Source organism: Dipodomys merriami, unplaced genomic scaffold (assembly GCF_024711535.1).
Source record: "Dipodomys merriami isolate MVZ:Mamm:240054 unplaced genomic scaffold, mDipMer1.0.p SCAF_233, whole genome shotgun sequence".
NCBI lineage: Eukaryota > Metazoa > Chordata > Mammalia > Rodentia > Heteromyidae > Dipodomys > Dipodomys merriami.
In genome coordinates this window covers 467,889-488,447 of record NW_027203749.1, presented here as the reverse complement: position 1 = coordinate 488,447, position 20,559 = coordinate 467,889, and the positions used below count along the sequence as shown (strand labels likewise).

Below are 20,559 nucleotides of genomic sequence, written 5' to 3'. Positions count from 1 at the left end.
AGACCCCCACGCCCGGGGCCCCCCCGCCCCAGACCCCCACGCCCGGGGCCCCCCCCCGCCCCAGACCCCCCCGCCCGGGCCCCCCCCCGCCCCAGACCCCCACGCCCCGCCCCAGACCCCCACGCCCGGGCCCCCCCCCGCCCCAGACCCCCACGCCCGGGGCCCCCCCGCCCCAGACCCCCACGCCCGGGGGCCCCCGCCCCAGACCCCACGCCCCACCCCAGACCCCCACGCCCGGGGCCCCCCCCCGCCCCAGACCCCCCCGCCCCGGGCCCCGCCCAGACCCCCCGGCCCAGGGCCCCCCCCCCCGCCCCAGACCCCCACGCCCGGGGCCCCCCCCGCCCCAGACCCCACGCCCGGGGCCCCCCCGCCCCGCCCCAGACCCCCACGCCCGGGGCCCCCCCCCGCCCCAGACCCCCCCGCCCCGGGCCCCGCCCAGACCCCCCGGCCCAGGGCCCCCCCCCCGCCCCAGACCCCCACGCCCGGGGCCCCCCCCGCCCCAGACCCCCACGCCCGGGGCCCCCCCGCCCCGCCCCAGACCCCCACGCCCGGGGCCCCCCCGCCCCAGACCCCCACGCCCGGGGCCCCCCCCCCGCCCCAGACCCCCCCGCCCGGGCCCCCCCCGCCCCAGACCCCCACGCCCCGCCCCAGACCCCCACGCCCGGGCCCCCCCCGCCCCAGACCCCCACGCCCGGGGCCCCCCGCCCCAGACCCCCACGCCCGGGGGCCCCCGCCCCAGACCCCCACGCCCCACCCCAGACCCCCACGCCCGGGGCCCCCCCCGCCCCAGACCCCCCCGCCCGGGCCCCGCCCAGACCCCCCGGCCCAGGGCCCCCCCCCGCCCCAGACCCCCACGCCCGGGGCCCCCCCCCCCCGCCCCAGACCCCCACGCCCGGGGCCCCCCCCCGCCCCAGACCCCCCCGCCCCGGGCCCCGCCCAGACCCCCCGGCCCAGGGCCCCCCCCCCGCCCCAGACCCCCACGCCCGGGGCCCCCCCCCCCGCCCCAGACCCCCACGCCCGGGGCCCCCCCCCCCGCCCCAGACCCCCACGCCCGGGGCCCCCCCCCCCGCCCCAGACCCCCACGCCGGGGCCCCCCCCGCCCCGTCCCAGACCCCCACGCCCGGGGCCCCGTCCCAGACCCCCACGCCCGGGGCCCCCCCCGCCCCAGACCCCCACGCCCCGGGCCCCGTCCCAGACCCCCACGCCCCAGGCCCCGCCCCGCCCCAGACCCCCACGCCCGGGGCCCCCCCCGCCCCGCCCCGCCCACTCACCGGTGCGCCCCGAGGTTGATGCAGCTGATGCCCAGGTTGTAGCGCGAGCGCACGTAGCCCGGCTGCAGCTCGAGCGCGCGGCGGTACGCGGCCACCGCCTCCTCGCTCTGGTTCCCGTTGGCCAGCGTGGCGCCCAGCTTGTTCCACAGCAGGTAGTCCTGGGGGAGAGGGGGGCTGGGGGCGCCGACCACGGGGGAGGGGGGCTGGGGGCGCCGACCACGGGGGAGGGGGGCTGGGGGCGCTGATCACGGGGGAGGGGGGCTGAGGACGCCGACCACGGGGGAGGGGGGCTGGGGGTGCTGATCACGGGGGAGGGGGGCTGGGGGCGCCGACCACGGGGGAGGGGGGCTGGGGGCGCTGATCACGGGGGGGGCTGGGGGCGCCGACCACGGGGGGGGCTGGGGGCGCTGACCACGGGGGGGGGCTGGGGGCGCTGATCACGGCGGAGGGGGCTGGGGGCGCCGACCACGGGGGAGGGGGGCTGGGGGCGCCGATCACGGGGGAGGGGGGCTGGGGGCGCTGATCACGGGGGAGGGGGCTGGGGGCGCTGATCACGGGGGAGGGGGCTGGGGGCGCTGATCACGGGGGAGGGGGCTGGGGGCGCTGATCACGGGGGAGGGGGCTGGGGGCGCTGATCACGGGGGGGGGGGGGGAGACGGGGCTGGGACTCACGTCCGGGCGCACGCCCAGCGCGGCCGTGAAGCAGTCCACCGCCTTGTCGTAGTCGCCGCTGAGGTTGAAGAGCACGCCCAGGCCGCACTGCACGTCGGGGTCGATGGCGGCCGGGTCCTGGCGCACGGCGGCCAGGAACAGCTCCTTCACCTCCGTGAACAGCGAGCTGCGGGGAGCCGGGAACCACCGGGCGGAGCGGGCGGTGAGCGCGCCGGGGCGGGCTCGGACTGCGGCGGCCCCGCCCCCGCGCCCCACGGCCCCCGCCCCCGCGCCCCACGGCCCCGCGCCCCACGGCCCCGCCCCGCCCCACGGCCCCGCCCCCGCGCCCCACGGCCCCGCCCCGCCCGCACTCGGACAACAGGGAGCCCACCCTGGCCCCGCCCACACCCACTGGGATAGCGGCGAGCCCCGCCCCACCGACCCCAGCCTCAACCTGCACTCAAACAGCCCCGCCCCCAACCCGCACTCACTGGGACAGCAGCGAGCCCACGCAGGCCCCGCCCCCGATCCAGGCCCCGCCCCCGGCGCCCCGGCCCCGGCCCCGGCCGCACTCACTCGGACAGCAGCAAGCCCAGGGGCGCCGGCCCCACCCCCGATCCCGGCCCCGCCTCCGATCCTGGCCCCGCCCCCGATCCAGGCCCCACCCCCGATCCCGGCCCCGCCCCCGATCCAGGCCCCGCCCCCGGCGCCCCGGCCCCGGCCCCGCCCCGGCCGCACTCACTCGGACAGCAGCGAGCCCACGGGGCGTCGGGCCTGGGCCGGGCCCGCGGCGCCCGCGCCCTCGGGCAGCAGGTGCGCGTAGGCCGGGTGGTGGCGCAGCCAGTCCCGCAGCGCCTCGCACGCCTGCCGCGGCAGGGACTCGTTGGTGAAGCTCACGGCCAGCGCCATCAGCGCCGTGCGGTTGTCGGGCTGCAGCTCCAGGCACCTGTGCGGGGCGGGGGGCGCGTGGGCCTGGGGCACAGGGGGGCGGGGGCCTGGGGCGGGGGGGGCGGGGGCCTGGGGCACAGGGGGGGCGGGGGCCTGGGGCGGGGGGGGCGGGGGCCTGGGGCACAGGGGGGGCGGGGGCCTGGGGCACAGGGGGGGGCACGGGGGCCTGGGGCGGGGGGGGGCGGGGGCCTGGGGCGGGGGGGGGGGGCGGGGGCCTGGGGCGCGTGGGCCTGGGGCACAGGGGGGGCCTGGGGCACAGGGGGGGCGGGGGCCTGGGGCACAGGGGGGACACGGGGGCCTGGGGCGGGGGGGGGCACGGGGGCCTGGGGCACAGGGGGGGCGGGGGCCTGGGGCGGGGGGGGGGCACGGGGGCCTGGGGCACAGGGGGGGGCGGGGGCCTGGGGCGGGGGGGGGCGGGGGCCTGGGGCGGGGGGGGGCGGGGGCCTGGGGCGGGGGGGGGGCGGGGGCCTGGGGCACAGGGGGGGCGGGGGGCCTGGGGCACAGGGGGGGCACGGGGGCCTGGGGCGGGGGTGTCCCCGCGCCCCGATCGCCCCGCCCGGCCCGAGGCAGGGTGCGGTGAGGACGCCAGGCCGCGGGGGGGGGGGGGGGCGGGAGGGGCAGTGCAGGGCGTCCGTCCCGGGGACCCCCCCCCACCTGCGCAGCGCGCTGATGGCCAGCAGCTCCTGCTCGTTCTCCGCCTGCGTGGTGCCCAGGTACTGCCAGGCCTGCGGGGGGGGGGGGGGCGGGTGAGGGGGGGTGAGGGGCCGCCCGCAGGCCCGCCCTCCCCTCGCTGTCCTCCCCCCATCCTCCCCCTCTCCCTTCTCCCCCCTCCCCGTCCTCCCCCTCCCCCCGTCCCCCCTCCCATCCTCCCGCACCTCGGCGTGCTCCGGGTCCTGCTGCACGGCCGCCTCGAAGAGCAGGGCGGCGTTGGGCAGGTCGCCATCGCGCAGCCGCCGCAGCCCCTCCTCGAAGGCCCCGGGGTGCTCGCGCATCGGGTTCTCCTCCTCGAACTCGTACCCCTGTGGAGGCCGGGCAGGGAGGCCCGCTCAGGGAGGCCGGGCGAGGGGGGCGAGGCTGGGCAGGGAGGCCCGCTCAGGGAGGCCGGGCGAGGGGGGCGAGGCTGGGCAGGGAGGCCCGCTCAGGGAGGCCGGGCGAGGGGGGCGAGGCTGGGCCTGGAGGCCCGCTCAGGGAGGCCGGGCGAGGGGGGCGAGGCTGGGCAGGGAGGCCCGCTCAGGGAGGCCGGGCGAGGGGGGCGAGGCTGGGCCTGGAGGCCTGCTCAGGGAGGCCGGGCGAGGGGGGCGAGGCTGGGCAGGGAGGCCCGCTCAGGGAGGCCGGGCGAGGGGGGCGAGGCTGGGCAGGGAGGCCCGCTCAGGGAGGCCGGGCGAGGGGGGCGAGGCCGGGCAGGGAGGCCCGCTCAGGGAGGCCGGGCGAGGGGGGCGAGGCTGGGCCTGGAGGCCCACTCAGGGAGGCCGGGCGAGGGGGGCGAGGCTGGGCCTGGAGGCCCGCTCAGGGAGGCCGGGCGAGGGGGGCGAGGCTGGGCCTGGAGGCCCACTCAGGGAGGCCGGGCGAGGGGGGCGAGGCTGGGCAGGGAGGCCCGCTCAGGGAGGCCGGGCGAGGGGGGCGAGGCTGGGCCTGGAGGCCCGCTCAGGGAGGCCGGGCGAGGGGGGCGAGGCTGGGCAGGGAGGCCCGCTCAGGGAGGCCGGGCCGGGGGAAGCCCGTCAGGTGTTGGGGGAGGAAATGGGGGAGGAGGCCCGCTCAGAGAGGCCCGGCCCAGCCAAGGGGAGGCTGGAGAGGCCGACTCAGAAAGGCTGGGACACAGGCTGCCATGGAGATGGTCTTGGCAGAAAGCCAGTTCAATGGCCTGGCTCAGGCCCTGACGGAAGCCAAGCCAGAGCTCCAGGAGCTGCCCTGGAGGCCCTGGACGGGTGGCATGTGTGCACGTGTGCATGTGTGCACGTTTGCACGTGTGCATGTGTGCATGCACCAAGTCATTGGTGCCCGGATTCTTGCTCAGCTGGGGCCCATTGTCACTGGAATTCCCGCCACATCTACAAACCCTGATCTGAACCGGAAACGAGGCCCAGACACCAGCGCCTCCCGTCCACAGTTTCTTGTGTGGGCCCCGGGGCTGGACATTGCCTATAGCTTTTTCTCCCAAGGCCAGCGCTCTACCCCTTGAGCCACAGCTCCATGTCTGGCTTTTTGGTGGTTCACGGGAGATAAAGAGTCTCACAGGTTTTCCTGCCCGGGCTGAGTTCAAACTGCCATCCTCAGATCTCAGCCTTCTGAGTAGCTGGGATTACAGGCGTGAGCACTGACACTCAGTGTATGTGTTCTTAACGCACTACACACACAAACCCCCTGTACTGCAGTTACGCAGCAAACCATTATGATGTGACAGAAGTCATCTTATTAACCGTCCCTCTCCAAAGAAAGCATGTGCTCCATTCACCGTCAAAGCAGAGAGAGCCAAAGGAGGAGGCAGACTTTTCTTTCAAAAAAACCCCAAACCCACCTTTGGCTCCCACCTGTCATCCTAGCTCTCAGGAGGCTGAGATCTGAGGATCAGGGTTCAAAGCCAGCCCGGGCAGGAAAGTCCATGAGACTCTGATCTCCAATGAACCACTCAGAAAACCAGAAGTGGCGCTGTGGCTCAAGTGGTAGGGCGCCCGCCTGGAGCTGAAGAGCTGAGGAACAGCGCCCAGGCCCTGAGTTCAAGCCCCACGACTGACCAAAAAAAAAAAAAAAAAAAAAAGAATTCAAATTCAGGCCAGGCATGGTGGGGCACACCTGTAATCCCAGCCGCTCAAGGAGAATCACTGAAGCCAGCAGGAAAGCCCAGGCGACTATAATTCAGCACCAAAAGGCCCCAAGTAGAGCTGGGGCTCCAGTGGAAAATCAAAGCTCAGGTCCTGAGTTCAAGCCCCAGGACTGGCTCAGGGAGGAAATGGCGCTCCTACCTTGTCGTAGGACGCGGCCGTGAGGTCGTCGTAGTCCGTGAGCCAGGGGTGGGACTCGGCCTCGCGCTTGCTCATCTCCTCAAGCTCGGCCTGCAGCTTGTCCCAGAAATCCACATCCGACTGCAAGGGAGGCAGAGAGCGGAGGTTCTGCAGGCCGAGGCCCCGCGGCCCGGCCAAGCCCACGGCGGCCGGCGGCGGACGCGCCCCGTGCGCCATCTACCGACGGCCGGGGGAAGAGCACGCGCCGTGCGTGCACCGCGGAATATTACTCAGTCGGAAAAAAGGAAGCGAGTGTAGAAAGGCTCAGGGACAGCGCCCAGGCCCCGAGTGCAAGCCCCAGGACCAGAGGGAGAAAAGAAAATTAACTCTTCTGAAGATGGTTTGCAAATAAGGAAGTAAGATGGGAGGAAATAAGTGCAGAAAAAAATGAATCTGCTCAAAAGTACATTATAGGCATGTATAGAAATATCAGGGTGAGCCGGGCGCGGTGGCTCCCGCCTGCCATCCCAGCTACTCGGGAGGCTGAGAGTGGAGGATCGCGGTTCAAAGCCAGCCCAGGCAGGAAAGTCCCTGAGGCTCTGATCTCCAATGAACCAGCAGAACACACACACAAGCTTAAAAAAACAACCCAATGCCAACGCCCCCCACTCCAGCTCTTCAATCGGTTCAGGAAAGAAAGGAAACGCGATTTCCCACATTCCCATTTGGTCACTTAAGAACTCTGGGAATACACTGTGTTTGTTGCTGGTTCTTTTTAGGCTGGTCCTGGGGCTTGAACTCAGGGCCTGGGCACTGTCCCTGAGCTTTTTGTTCAAGGCTGGCGCTCCACCACTTGAGCCACAGCGCCACTCCTGGCTTTTTTTCTGGAGTCTCATGGACTTTCCTGCCCAGGCTGGCTTTGACCTGGGATCCTCACGCCTCAGCCTCCTGAGTAGCTGGGATTACAGAGGGGAGCTGCAGTACCCTGCCCAGGGCCTGTGCGACTCTGGCCCCTGGCTCGGCGGGTGGATGGAGCTGGGGGCATCTGCTCTGACCCGAGCGGGGACTACAGGAGGCCGCACCTGCACGGGGACTCTCACCTCTATGGCGGACTTGGCTTGCTCAAACTCCCTGTCTAGAGTTGCCGCGGCTTTCGCTGGCCTGGTGAACTGGTCGACCCACGCGTCAGAGGTGGCCTGCAACAGGAAGAGCAGTAAGTGCCACCTGTGACTCCTCACCCCACTGCCCACGCTTCCAGAACCTTCTCCAGGGCAAAGCAGCCTCCGCTCAGGACCTGAGCCTCCCGCACAAACTCCCCTCTCCCCGGCTGGAGACCAAGGCAGCCAGGCCCTGGGGACTCCAGCTAGCTCGGAAGTGGGACTGGCAGACACCACGGCCATGATCCTACCTGCTGCTGCATAAACTCGGCCGCCCACTGCTCGGCCTGCACGCGGCCGGACCCCGCCACCGACTCCAGGGCCACCTGGCCTTCGCCGATCTGCCGCACGAACTTCAGGAACTGGAGCACGGAGACACAGATGGACACCGCGTGGCGCGGGCCCGCTGCCCAGCCCCCGGGCGCCCGGCGCCCGTCCCTGACCTGGCACCTGCTCACCCGGCCCACAGCGCCACGGGCTCGAGCGGATGCTCCCCGTCAGCCTAGCTTCTCGCGAGGCTGGGAGCTGAGGATCCTGATTGGAGGCCCGCGGGAATGGAAAAGGCTGAGCGGCTCTTGGCAACAATGAAGCCGTGAAACAAAAAACCCCAAAGCTGTGGCTCCAAAAAGCCAAGTGGGAAGGCTTTGAGGCTTAATGCCAGAATGCACGCACGCATGCACGCACGCACACGCACGCACGCACACTAAAGTGCAGAGAACCAAAATGAAAGGATTTCAGCCTCTAAAGATTTGAGAGAGTAAGCCGGGCGCTGGTGCTCCCGCCTGCCATCCCAGCGACTCAGGAGGCTGAGATCTGAGGATCGCGGTTCAAAGCCAGCCTGGGCAGGAAAGGCCCTGGGACTCTGATCTCCAAGGAACCACCAGAAAACCAGACGTGGCGCTGTGGCTCAAGGGGTAGAGCGCCCGCCTTGAGATGATTAGCTGAGGGACAGCGCCCAGGCCCTGAGTTCAAGGCCCAGGACCGCCCCCCCCCCCATGGATCTCAGGGCAGCGCGGGCCGCAGCGGGGGCTCACCTGGGAGTTGGCCAGCTTGGGGTCGTCCACTTTGCCCACGAAGTCGCTGGCCGCCGTCTGCAGGTCGTCCTCGGGGCGGTACTCGTCATACCTGGGGAGGAAGGGGGGCGTCTGGGGCAGCCCTGCGGCCCGGCCCACGGGGCCCTGCGGGAGCGTCCGGCCATGGCGCCCCGCGCCCAGCAGGTGGCAGCCGCGAGGCCCTTACCAGCGATCGGAGGCGGCCGAGCCCTCGGGCTCCCCCAGCCACAGCTTCTCCTCCGACTGCTGGAGGTACTCCTCGGCCCAGCGGGCGGGGGAGGCCGACAGGGGGTCTGCAAGGAGATGGGGGGGCTCGGTCAGGGAGCATGCGCTAACACGGCCCCCGCAGACAAACCCTGCCCCGCCGGCCTCCTGAGCTGCAGTGAACCTCTGGGATTACAGGCGAGCCCCACCACGCCCGGCCATGTGTCACAAATGAGGTCCTGGAAGAGGCCACAGCCTGCAGTGTCTAAAATGGCCTCAGCGGGTGGCAAAGGGCACTAAGCTCTTGTCTCAACCTCTAGGACTTTGTCCTACTTGGCTGGAACAACAACAAAAAAGCTGTGAGACAGAAGAAGGTTCTGGAAGCCTAAGTAAACACAAGAAGGCCGGAGCTTGCTCAGCGTTTCTTCCCCTGCTCTGTGTCCCAGGGTTCACAAACACCACCATCCGTCCTGACTCCCCAGTTAAAGAGCTGACGGCCACGGCCCTCAGCTGAGACTTGACCACATTTCAATACCGATCTCAAAATCAACACAACAAAAACAAAACCAGAGCAGGTCCCGCGTCTGTGGCTCCCGCCTGCCACCCCAGCGACTCAGGAGGCTGCAATGTGAGGATCGCGGTTCAAAGCCAGCCGGAGCAGTAACTCCATGAGACTTTCTATCTCCAATGAGCCAGCAAAAAGCTGGAAGTGGCGCTGTGGCTCAAGTGGTAGAGCGCCAGCCTTGAGCTGAGGGACAGCGCCCAGGCCCCAAGTTCAACCAAAAAAAAAAAGAATCTAGAGCAGGGTGCTGGTGCTCACGCCTGTAATCCCAGCAAAGTCCCTGAGACTCTTAGCTCCAGTGTTTTTGTTTTTGTTTTTAAAGCCAGATTCATTAAATTAAAAACCAGAAGTGGTACAGTGGCTCAAGTGATCAGAGCATTAGTCTTGAGCAAAAAATAGCTCAGGGACAGCACCCAGGCCCTGAGTTCAAACCCAGGACCAGCGTTTAAAAAAAAAAAGTAGAAGACAAGTACAATGAACTTGCAAACACATTTTTCGCCTCTGGATTAAGGACGATTTCACTCGCACCAAGCAATGAAGATCTCTCGGTCTTAGAGGAATACTTGTTAAGGAACGGCACCATCGGGTATGGTGGTACATGCCTGTAATCCCGGATTTGAGAGGCAAAACTCAGGAGGCCCAAAGTTTGAGGCCAGCCTAGTTTAAAAACTTAGCAAGACCTTATCTCAGCGAGCAGGTGCATGTGGTAGCGTGCACCTGTAATCCCTGCTACCCGGGGAGGAGACGAGGATTGAGGCTCGAAGCCAGACCTAGGCAAAAACTTCCAGACCCCACTGGAAAAATAACTCAAGTTTAAAGAAGGCCGGAAGAAGCTGGGCAGGTGGCTCAGTGGTAGAGCGCTCGCCTGGCATGCATGAAGCCCTGGGTTCGATTCCTCAGTCCCACAGACACAGAAAAAGCCAGGAGTGGCGCTGTGGCTCAAGTGGTAGAGCACCAGCCTTGAGCAGAAGCAGCTCAGGGACAGCGCCCAGGCCCAGAGTTCAAGCCCCAGGACTGGAAAAAAAAGGGCTGGAAGAGTGGTTCAAGTGGTAGAGCACCTGCCTAGAAAATGTGAGGCTGTGAGTTCAAACCCAAGTACTCCCCCCCTCAGCCCCCCAAAAGAGCATGGAGCCCAGCAAAGCAGGCGTGAGACGGCATAGTAATCTGTGTGTATTGAGTGCCTGGGCCAGTGTTGGAAACCTCCAGCTGCAATCCGTTTATCCTGGGCCATTTTATCACTGCAGGGATGACGGGTCACGCGATATCGCGGGTGCAGTGTAACCCCAAAATGCATCACCACCAGCATCGTATACATCACTTCATATCCTATGTGATGGCTAAGTTTTGTTTGTCAGTCGTGGGACTTGAACTCAGGGCCTGGGCGCTGTCCCTCAGCTCTTCACCTCAAGGCTGGCGCTCTACCACTTGAGCCACAGCTCCATCTCTGGCTTTTTTTTGGTGGTTTATTGGAAATAAGAGCCTCAAGAACCTTCCTGCCCGGGCTGGCTTGGAACTGCGATCCTCAGCTCTCGACCTTCTGAGTAGCTGGGATTACAGGAGTGAGCTACAGTACCCGACTGAAATGAATGAGATTTTTCACCCCATAGCATTTATGAAAGGTGGGGTGGGGGTTGTCAGGTGGGGGGGGGGTCCTTGAGAATAAAAACAGGAAGAGACAAATGGGGGGGGTCCTAGAATCAGCTCAGAGAAACTGAGGAATGGAGACCCTGGGACCTTGCCAGCGTTTGGAATGAGCGTTCTTAAGCCAGTTGTGCAATTTGTATCTCTTGTTCCTCGGGATTTCTTACAGTGGACCAAAGACAAACAATGCTTCTCCTTGTGACAAGCAGAATGACTGCTGAGGACAGACCCTCCCGCCCCCATCCCAGCCAGACAAGCTCAGGGAAGAGAAGAACCAAGGCTGAGAGCCACCCAGAGAGGACAGTGGCTACGTACGGTAGCTCACGCCTGTAATCCCAGCGACTCAAGAAAGAGGTTGAAATCGAAGGATCACGGTTCAAAGCCAGCCTGGGGCAGGAAAAATCTATGAGACTCTTGTGTCCAATGAACCAGCCAAAAAAAAAAAAAAAGCCAGAAGTGGAGCTGGGCCTCAAATGGCAGAGCGCCAGCCTCGAGGGAAAAAGCTCAGGGGTCAGCATCCAGGCCCCGAGTTCAAGCCCCAGGATTGGCACCAAAACAAAACTCAGAAATCAAGGAGCCGGAAATGTCTTTAGCAGGTAATATCACCTCCATCCTAAGAGCCAGGAAAACAGCAGGAGCATTGGCTTCTCCCAAGAAGCGCGGGCGAGCGCCGGCCCGCACTCACCTGATCCCTCGTTGGTGAATTCTTGAGACCAGTCAGACTCGTTATAATCTTGACTCACATCCACAGCATCGCCAGCAGCGAGAAACTCCTGGGCCCAATTTTCAGACAAGGCTAAATCAGCCACTCCGGGAGCTTTTTAAAAAAGACAGACAGAGAGGGAGGACTAAGCCAGAAGAAAGTCAATTATGTGCCTAAGAAACACTAAGTGCCCACAAACACCTGCTTGACTGTCAGCCGGGCGTGGTAGCGCATGCCTGTAGTCCAGGCTACTCAGAAGACCGAGATCTGAGACACACAATCAAAGCTAGTCAGGACGCACAAGTCCAGGAGACTCGCATCTCCACTGAACCAGCAAAGAGCTGGCAGGGTAGGCGTGGCTCAAGAGAGCAGAGTATTAAGCCTTGAGCGGGAACAGCCCAGTCAGACTTCCAGGCCCCTGAGTTGAAACCCCAGGACTGGGGAACTAAGTAAATAAGTCCCTGGCTGGTCCGGGCATCCCGATGACCCTTGGACTCACCTCTCTGTGGAGCTTGGCGCAAACTGCACTGCTCCATTTCCTGCATCTCGGCCAACAGGTCGTCCATCTTGAAAGTCTGAGGGGCTCTAGACACGAGGGGGGCATTTTGGTCCTGTAGGAATTCAGCCACCAGCTGCCACGAGAGAGATGACATGAACCTTTGGGGTCAACGGGAACCGCCCTTCCCTACCCCCCAAAACCCCACAGGCTCCCCGAGTGAAGGTAGAACTGTCAGATCAAACCGAGGCAGGGAGAAAATAGTAGTAAGGTTCCAGGCACGGTAGCTCACTCCTGTAATCCCAGCTACTCAAGAAGCTGCGCTCTGAGGAACACAGTTCAAAGCCAAGCTGGGCAGGAAAGCCCAAAAGATTATCGCTGATTAGCCAGCTAAAACACTGGACCTGGGGCGTGGCTCAAGCGGTCGAGTGCCAATGTAAGGGAAAACACTAAGTTAAAAAGCACAAGGCTCTGAGTTCAAGTCCCAGGACTGGCACACAAAACAAAACAAAAAATCCCAAGAATGCTAGAAGGTGAATCTTACTTGGTATGAAGAGTCCAAAGATTGATATAGGGGCAAATCAAGTCTAAAGGTTAAAAAAACAAAACTCACAGAGAATAAGAGGAAATATTGGCCAGAGAAGCTACGCTTGGTGGTGCGCCCGCCTGTAATCGCAGCTCCTCAGAAAGCTGAGATCCAAGGATCAAGGTTCAAAGCCAGCCTGGGCAGGAAAAATCCATGAGCCACTCATCTCCAATAAACCACCAAAAAGCTGGAAGTGGAGCTGTGCCTCAAATGGTAGAGCGCCAGCCTTAAATTTAAAAAAAGGCTCAGGGACAGGGCCGAGGCCCTGAGTTCAAGTCCCAGAAATGAAAGGAAGAAAACAGGGCGTAAAGAGACCATGGTAGGCAGGGGCCAGTGGCTCCCGCCTGTCATCCCCGCTACTCAGGAGGCTGAGATCTGAGGATCGTGGTTCAAAGCCAGCCCCAGCAGGAAAGGCCGGGAGACTCTGATCTCCAAGGAACCACCAGAAAACCAGACGTGGCGCTGTGGCTCAAGGGTAGAGCGCCAGCCTTGAGCTGAAGAGCTGAGGGACAGCGCCCAGGCCCCGAGTTCAAACCCCACGACTGACAAAAAAGAGAGACAATGGTAATATTTACTTCATCTTCTGAGGCTGCTCCCAGGGGCTTGACGACCTAAGACAAAGAGAGAGATGCTTGATTGGACGTGGCGCTCACGCAAGCACAAGCGCGCGCACACGTCATCACGCTCTGAGCCAACTCTAGCTGGGCCTCAGGCAATCACAAGCCTGCCCTGACCCTCCGAGGCTCTGAAGATCCTCCCGCAGGGCTCCCTCCACGGCCCACACCCGGGATCCCTGATACTCAGGAGGCTGAGATCGGAGGCTCAGGTTTGAAGGCAGCCCAAGCAGGAAAGTCTGCAAGACACGCATCTCTGATGAGCCACCAAAAAGCCACCCGTGGGGCTGTGGCTCAGGTGGTAGAGCGCCAGCCCTGAGCTCAGGGACAGCGCCCAGGCCCCGAGTTCAAGCCCCAGGGCTGCCACCTCCACAGGCCTGGGTGCTCGGTGGTGACTGTGACACCCTCCCTCCCACAGTGCTGGGTGCTCGGTGGTGACTGTGACACCCTCCCTCCCACAGTGCTGGGTGCTCGGTGGTGGCTGTGACCCCCTGTCCCGCGGTGCTGGGTGCTCGGTGGTGGCTGTGATCCCCTGTCCCGCGGTGCTGGGTGCTCGGTGGTGGCTGTGACCCCCCGTCCCGCGGTGCTGGGTGCTCGGTGCTGGTGCTCGGTGGCGGCTGACCCCCCCCCCCCCGCGGTGCTGGCGCCCGGTGCTCACCGTGTCGGGCGCGGGGCCCGCGGGCGGCCAGGGCGCGGGCCGCAGTCCGTCCTGGCGCAGGGCCTTGTCGTGGGTGAAGTGTCTGGCCAGCTGCATCAGCGGGTTGGCGGCCCCGCACTCGCCCTCCACCAGCTCCCGCATCGCCATGGTGACCGCAGCGGGCTCTGGGGGGACACGCGGGGTCGGGGTCGGACGCGGGGCGCGGGCGCGGCGGGCCGAGCGCGGCGGATCCCCCCGCGCCCCCCCGCACCCCCCCCCCCCGCCCCGCGGGCCCCCCCCCGCCCGGCCCCGGCGCTCACCGCGGCCGACGACCCGCCGACACCTGGGCGAGGGCGGGGCGGGGGCGGGGCCTGCGCCGCTGCGCGCGCCGCCGCGCTCGGGCGGAAGCTGTTGCCGGGGGCGGGGCCTCGCGTGACGGCCTGGGGGCGGGGCCTCGCGTGACGTCGCGGGGCGGGGCCGGGAGGCGTCCGGAGCCCGCCCGTCTTAAAGGGGAAGCGCCGCCGCGCCCGCCGCCCGTCTTAAAGGGGAAGCGCCGGCGCGCCGGGCGGGAGCGGCTCAGCGGTCAGGAAGGCGCCGCGGCCACCGCGTCCGGGCAAAGGGCGCTGCCCGGGGCGCCGGACCCGGGGCTCAGCCCTGTGTGGGGGACGCGAGGTCCCCGCTTCCTCCCGTAAACCCCTCTTCTGAGTCCAGGCAACGGGGGTCAAACGGCTCCCACGCGGGGTCGGGGGTCAGCTGTGCGGCCCGGCCCGGCTCCCGGGCGCTCCCCCCCCCGTCTCCATGGAGACCGGAGCCCGCCCCCCCCCCCCCCCCCCGTCCTCAGCCCACAGACGTCAGGGGTCCCGGGCTCACTGGGGGGATGGAGAAAGGATCCTGTCCTGAAATCAGATTGCAGAGAAACCCCAAACCCTGCAGACGCAGGCTGTGACCCAGTATCACACACACAGACAGACAGACAGACACACAGACACACAGACACATACATACATACAGACACAGACACAGACAGACACGGACACAGACAGACGGACACAGACACATACATACAGACAGACACAGACACACACACAGACACAGACAGACACAGAGACTCAGACACACACAGACACAGACACACACAGACACAGACAGACATACACACAGACTCACACACACACAGACACACACAGACACAGACAGACATACACACACGCACACAGACAGACACACACAGAGACACAGACAGACATACACACACGCACACAGACAGACACAGACACACACATACATACAGACACAGACACACACACAGACAGACACATACATACAGACAGACACACACACAGACAGACACAGACACATACAGACAGACAGACACACACACACAGACACACACACACAGACACACACACACGCACACAGACACAGACAGACACAGACTCACACAGACACACAGAGACACACAGACAGACACACACAGACACACACACACACTCAAACACTCATACAGACACACATGCACACAGACAAACACGCACACATACAGACACACTCATACACACAGACACAGACACACTCATACACACATGCACACACTCGTGCACACAGACACACAAACGCACACAGACACACAGACACACACAGACACACAGAAACACACAGACACGCACACGCACACGCACAGACACACACACACGCACACACAGAGACACAGATACACACGCACGCATGCGCGCACACGCACGCGCGCGCACACACGCACGCACACACGTGCACACAGACACGCGCACACACACGCACGCACACGCGCACGCGCACACGGCCTTCCCGCCGGCCAGGAGTTGGCTAAGTGAGCAGCAGGGACTCTGCGCAGCCCCGCGCTCTGCTCCCGCTCACGGCAGCCCGCGCCTCGCGCAGCCCCGCGCTCTGCTCCCGCTCACGGCAGCCCGCGCCTCGCGCAGCCCCGCGCTCTGCTCCCGCACAAAGCCCCGCGCTCTGCTCCCGCTCACGGCAGCCCGCGCCTTGCCTCGCTGGCTCAGGCGCGCTCGCACTTGGCACGCTCCCGCCCTGCATCCCGGCCTTAGCACGCGGGCTGTGACCATCGCCTCCAACCAGACCCAGCGGAGTCAGAACTCACCCTGGAACCTCAGGCCGGACACGAACCCACCGTGCAACGCGGGCCGCTGGCGTCAGGGGGGACACCCCAACCACCGACCCGACACAGAAGCCCCCGCAGCCACCGACGCGGGCAGCGCTCACCGCCTGCCTGCTAGCCTGCTAAAGGTCTAAGTTCCAAATATTACCTGTGTATCTGTGTGTGTGTGTGTGTGTGAGAGACAGACAGACAGACAGACAGACAGACAGACAGACAGACAGACAGACAGGCAGAATGATGGGATTGAACTCAGGGCCCGGGCGCTGTCCCTGAGCGTTGTCATTCCAGGCTGGTGCTCTACCGCTTGAGCCGCAGCTCCACTTCTGGCTCTTTGCTGGTTCACTGAAGTTATAAGAGTCTCCTGGACTTTTGTAACCCAGGCTGGCTTTGAACCTTTGCTCTTCAGATCTCAGGCTCCTAGGGAGTTACCAGCTCCTGGCTTGACTCGAGTTGAGCCATTTTAAAAGGTAAAACCAAAAACCAAGTGGCTCTGTGGCTCAAAATGGTAGAGCGGTAACCTTGAGCAAAATTGCTCAACGGCACTGGGCGCTGGTGGCTCCCGCCTGTCATCCCAGCCACTCAGGAGGCTGAGATCGGAGGATCAGGGTTCAAAGCCAGCCTGGGCAGGAAAGGCCCTGAAACTTTTATCCCCAACTAACTACAAGGTGGTGGAGGCTTGGCTCAGGTGGTAGAGCGCCAGCCTCGAGCTGAAGAGCTGAGGGACAGCGCCCAGGCCCTGAGTTCAAGCCCCAGAAAAGCACCAAAGTTAAAGGAATTGTGGAGGGGGGGAGCAGGTACACCCCTCTACCCATGCCTCACCGATTCTGGAGATTGATCCCTTTTGGTTCTCTTCCTGGGAATCAGGCTAACATTGATATTTGCTGATAGGAAAGCTAGATTATCAGCAGGACTGGCAGCTAAATGCTACCCGCCTCTTCCTCCCCTGGTTAGGGACTGTAGCTAAATTACAGAACCCAGACTCCTGCACCTCGAACAACTGGCCATGAGCTGCTAGAACTCCCAGGCCCAGAGGTTTTTGGTTCAAGGCCGGCGCTCTACCACTTGAGCCACAGCGCCACTTCCGGTTTTCTGGTGGTTCCTTGGAGATCAGAGTCTCCTGGACTTTTCCTGCCTGGGCTGGCTTTGAACTGTGATCCTCACATCTCAGCCTCCTGAGTAGCCGGGATTACAGGCGTGAGCCACCAGTGCCAGGCTTTTTCTTTTTTTTTAATTAAGAGAAAAAAAAATCCACTTCTGCTTGCTCTGACTGATTCTACTTGAACCAATTCCAAGTCCTCGGGCCATTCGTCACACTTACAAACTTGGTGGAAATTTCCATGCCTGTTTTAGACCACAGTCATTCATAGGCTTAATAGAGCTGATGATTTTTTTTTTCTCATTCTAGCAATTTCTTGACAAGGAAGACCTAGATTTGTTACATGGCAAATCGTTCTTATAACTGAAGCAACCGCGTGCAAATGTAATTCCTTGATTCATGTCTTCAATGTTATGATACTGATTTCCAGTTTTGAGTAGCACCCTATTACTTTCCATTCAAAAATCATCGGTCGCCAGGTGGGCACTGGTGGCTCCCGCCTGTCATCCCAGCCACTCAGGAGGCTGAGATCTGAGGATCACGGTTCAAAGCCAGCCCAGGCAGCAAAGTCCATGAGACTCTGATCTCCAATAAGCCACCAGAAAACTGTAAGTGGTGCTGTGGCTGAAGTGGTAGAGCGCCAGCCTTGAGCTGAAGAGCTGAGGGACAGCACCCAGGCCCTGAGTTCAAGCCCCACGACTGACCCCCCCCCCCAAAAAATCATCAGTCTAAAATGACTTAAAGTTAAAAATGTGAAAATTAAATTCAGGGTTATCTTAAATTCATACATACTGTTAACTTATTTGGGACATGACAATATTGTGATTTAAAGCCAGGTGCTGGTGGCTCACACCTGTAATCCCAGCTACTCAGGAGGCCGAGATCTGAGGATCATGGTTCAAAGCCATCCCAGGCAGCAAAGTCCCTGAGACTCTGATCTCCAATGAACCAGCAAAAAGCTCAAAGCAGAAGTGTGGCTCAAGTGGTAGAGCACCAGTCTTGAGGGGAAAAGCTAGGGAAGAGCATTCAGGTCCTGGTAAGCCCTGGTATTGGCAAAAAAAAAAAAAAAATGTGAGGCAAGTCACAAAATTGTGCTAGTCCTGGGTCTTGAACTCAGGGCCGGGGCACTGTCCCTGAGCTTTTCACCCAGGGCTAGTGCTCTAGCACTTGAGCCACAGCTCCACTTCTGGCTTTTTGGTGGTTCACTGGAGATCAGAGCTTCATGGACTTTACTGTCTGGGCCGGCCTTGAACCACAATCCTCAGATCTCAGCCTCCTGAAGAGCTGGGATGCCAGGGCACGAGCCTTCAGCGCCCGGATAACCTTTTATCTTTTTAAATGGAACAACTCAGGTGATTTGTGATAGTGATGGAAAGCTGACGGATGCAGTCTTCCTCAGTCCTGGCTGACAACGGAACACCATTGCATGGGTGGCTTACACATGTGTGGATCACATTTGGTCTTGGTTTGTTTTCTGGGACTGAGGATTGGAACCCAGGGCTTCCCTGCTCGATCGCTAATCAGTTTTGGAGGAAATGCAAATTTGAGGCACCAAGACAAGAGACAGATGTAGCAAGAACTGACAAGGAACCCTCTTCCTGGTGGGCAGGTAAACATATATAAATATATATTTATATATGCATATGCATAAATAAAAATATACCTATATATGTATACAATATATAATGCATAAATAAAATAGATGCACATATATACGTATATACACATAGGTGTATCTATATGTGCATATACATATATATGTATATATATATGTATATGCACATATATGTGTACCTATATGTGTATATACATATGTGTGTGTGTGTGTGTGTGTGTGATTTTGGTTGTTTATCTTCCCCTACTCTCTCTTGGCAAGGAACAAGGAATAAAACATCTTGGGCAAGATTTCCACCCTCCTGACCTAACCCAGGTCACAGAGGCTCTGTGTCCTCCTGGAACCCGGCTTGGATTTCAACACATTCATGGGGGTGGAGGGGCAGAGAGCAAATGTCTTGCGCATGACAGTGACTCTTGCTTTGGTTTGGGTTTTGGTTGGCATTGCTAAGGACAGAGGCAAAGGGTTCTGGCTCATGCTGGACAAGTATTGGGCCACTAAACCACACTCCCACAACTTGTTTTTTCTTTTTAACTTGGCCAGGCTGTGGGGTTTGAACTCAGGGCCTCAAGCTTGCTAAACAGGCTCTGTACCAGCTGAGTCACTTGGCTGTCATTTAGTTTCCTTGGTTTTAAATCTGTTCACTTCAGCCTTCATAAACTTGAGCATCTCTGTTTAGGGGAATAAAGGAGTTTATAATGCTTAGGAGGTACAAACTTTAGTGTAGATATAGCTACATAGAGACGTTGAGTGTGAGTGTGTATGTGTGTGTGTGGTGATTTAGTTCACTTTCTATCTAAAACTTCCCAGGCACTGTGGCTCACGCCTGTAATCCCAGCTACTCAGGAGGCTGCCAGCTGAGGATCACAGCTCAAAGCTGTGACGCCCTCCTCCCCAACGAACCACTCAGAAAAAAGCCAGAAATGGTGCTGTGGCTCAAGTGGTAGAGCACCAGCCTTGAGCCAGACAAAGTCAGAGGAAGCAGCCAGGGCCTCAGTTCCAGCCCAGGACAGGGGGGTGGGGGGGAGGAGAAAGAAAACGGAAGAAAGGAAGAGCAAAGGAACAGAAGGAAGAAGAGCTTCCTTTGGCTTCCAGTACGTGACCAGGCCAGACTCCTTTCTTTTGAGGCCTCCCGGGAAAGTGCAATGGCCACGAACTCGCAGCCATCAAAACTCCTCTCCTCTGGCTAGGAAGTAAAAGGAGGGAGCAGGGGGCGGAGCGAGACACCCACAATCCTCTTGGGGGACACAACGCCATGACCTCAGAGATTCTGTCATCACCTTTGATCACCTGTCACCTGCCAACCACCCGTCACCTGCCAACCACCCGTCACCTGCCAACCACCCGTCACCTGTCAATCACCCGTCACCTGCCAATCACCCGTCACCTGCCAATCACCCGTCACCTGCCAATCACCCGTCACCTGCCAGTCAACCACGCCCCCTGGAGAACACGTCCTGCCCGCAGCGCTGCGGGCCGGAGCGCGGGCCCAGTGGCGTGTCGGGGTCCTCCCGGCGCCCCTGGGCCGCCCCCGGAACTCACCCCTGCGCCCCACAGGGCTCCGTGGGCGCCCACGTGGTTCCTGTCGCGTCTGCTGTCCGGGCCGGCAGGCGCCGCGAGGCCTCCCTCCTTCACGAGGGCTGAGGACGCGCTTGGCGGGAGGCCGCCGCCTTCTGGCAGCCCGGAAGTGGAAGACCGGAAGCGCAGCAAGGGGCCACGCCCCTCCCCCAGGCAACGTCCGCCATCCAGGCCACGCCCCTGAATGCCGTAACTTTCTCTCACTTAGGCCTCGCCCCAATGACGTGAGTTCCTCCAGCATAGACCACGCCCCCAAGCGTCAGCACTGCTCCCCTTAGGCCACGCCCCCAAACGACAGGCCTGCTCCGCCTTAGGCCACGCCCCAAAATGACAGGCCTGCTCCGCCTTAGGCCACGCCCCAAAATGGCGACTGCTTCGCCTTAGGCCACGCCCCCAAATGACAGGACTGGTCCACCTTAGGCCACGCCCCCAAGCGACAGGAGTTCTCCACTTTACGCCTTGGCTTCAGATGGTATAAGGGCTTCTCGCTTAGGCCACGCCCCCAAATGACATACCTTCCCCCTGCTCTGGCCACGCCCCCAACCGACCTGAGGCCTTGCCTTCAGATAACATAAGGGCGTCTCGCTTAGGCCACGCCCCTGAGTGGCAAGGCGTAGTCCTCATTAGGCCACGCCCCCTGTGGCTTACGCCCCTGCT

At 62.7% G+C, this 20,559-nt stretch overlaps 1 protein-coding gene across 1 annotated transcript; it reads right to left on the bottom strand.

Moving 5' to 3' along the window:
- Positions 1–1,267: 1,267 nt before the first annotated feature.
- Positions 1,268–13,866, bottom strand: LOC138835270 (peroxisomal targeting signal 1 receptor-like). Its single transcript, XM_070033839.1, has 15 exons — positions 13,782–13,866; positions 13,483–13,646; positions 12,786–12,821; positions 11,628–11,760; positions 11,111–11,242; positions 8,206–8,311; positions 8,001–8,091; positions 7,218–7,328; positions 6,910–7,005; positions 5,831–5,950; positions 3,746–3,889; positions 3,525–3,595; positions 2,665–2,868; positions 1,944–2,109; positions 1,268–1,429 (listed from the first exon to the last, which is right to left on the bottom strand). The coding sequence occupies exons 2-15, from the start codon at positions 13,627–13,629 to the stop codon at positions 1,268–1,270; spliced, it is 1,719 nt and encodes a 572-aa protein (XP_069889940.1). The 5' UTR covers positions 13,630–13,646; positions 13,782–13,866.
- Positions 13,867–20,559: the final 6,693 nt, after the last annotated feature.

What these genes read in the sequence shown, in the direction of transcription:
- LOC138835270 (XM_070033839.1), bottom strand. Translation starts at nt 13,629, where the DNA reads ATGGCGATGCGGGAGCTGGTGGAGGGCGAGTGCGGGGCCGCCAACCCG. An exon ending in CCGAGTTTATGCAGCAGCAG is followed by an intron (nt 7,006 to 7,217) that starts GTAGGATCATGG and finishes TTCCTGTTGCAG; the next exon opens with GCCACCTCTGACGCGTGGGT. An exon ending in CGCTGGGCGTGCGCCCGGAC is followed by an intron (nt 1,430 to 1,943) that starts GTGAGTCCCAGC and finishes CCTCTCCCCCAG; the next exon opens with GACTACCTGCTGTGGAACAA.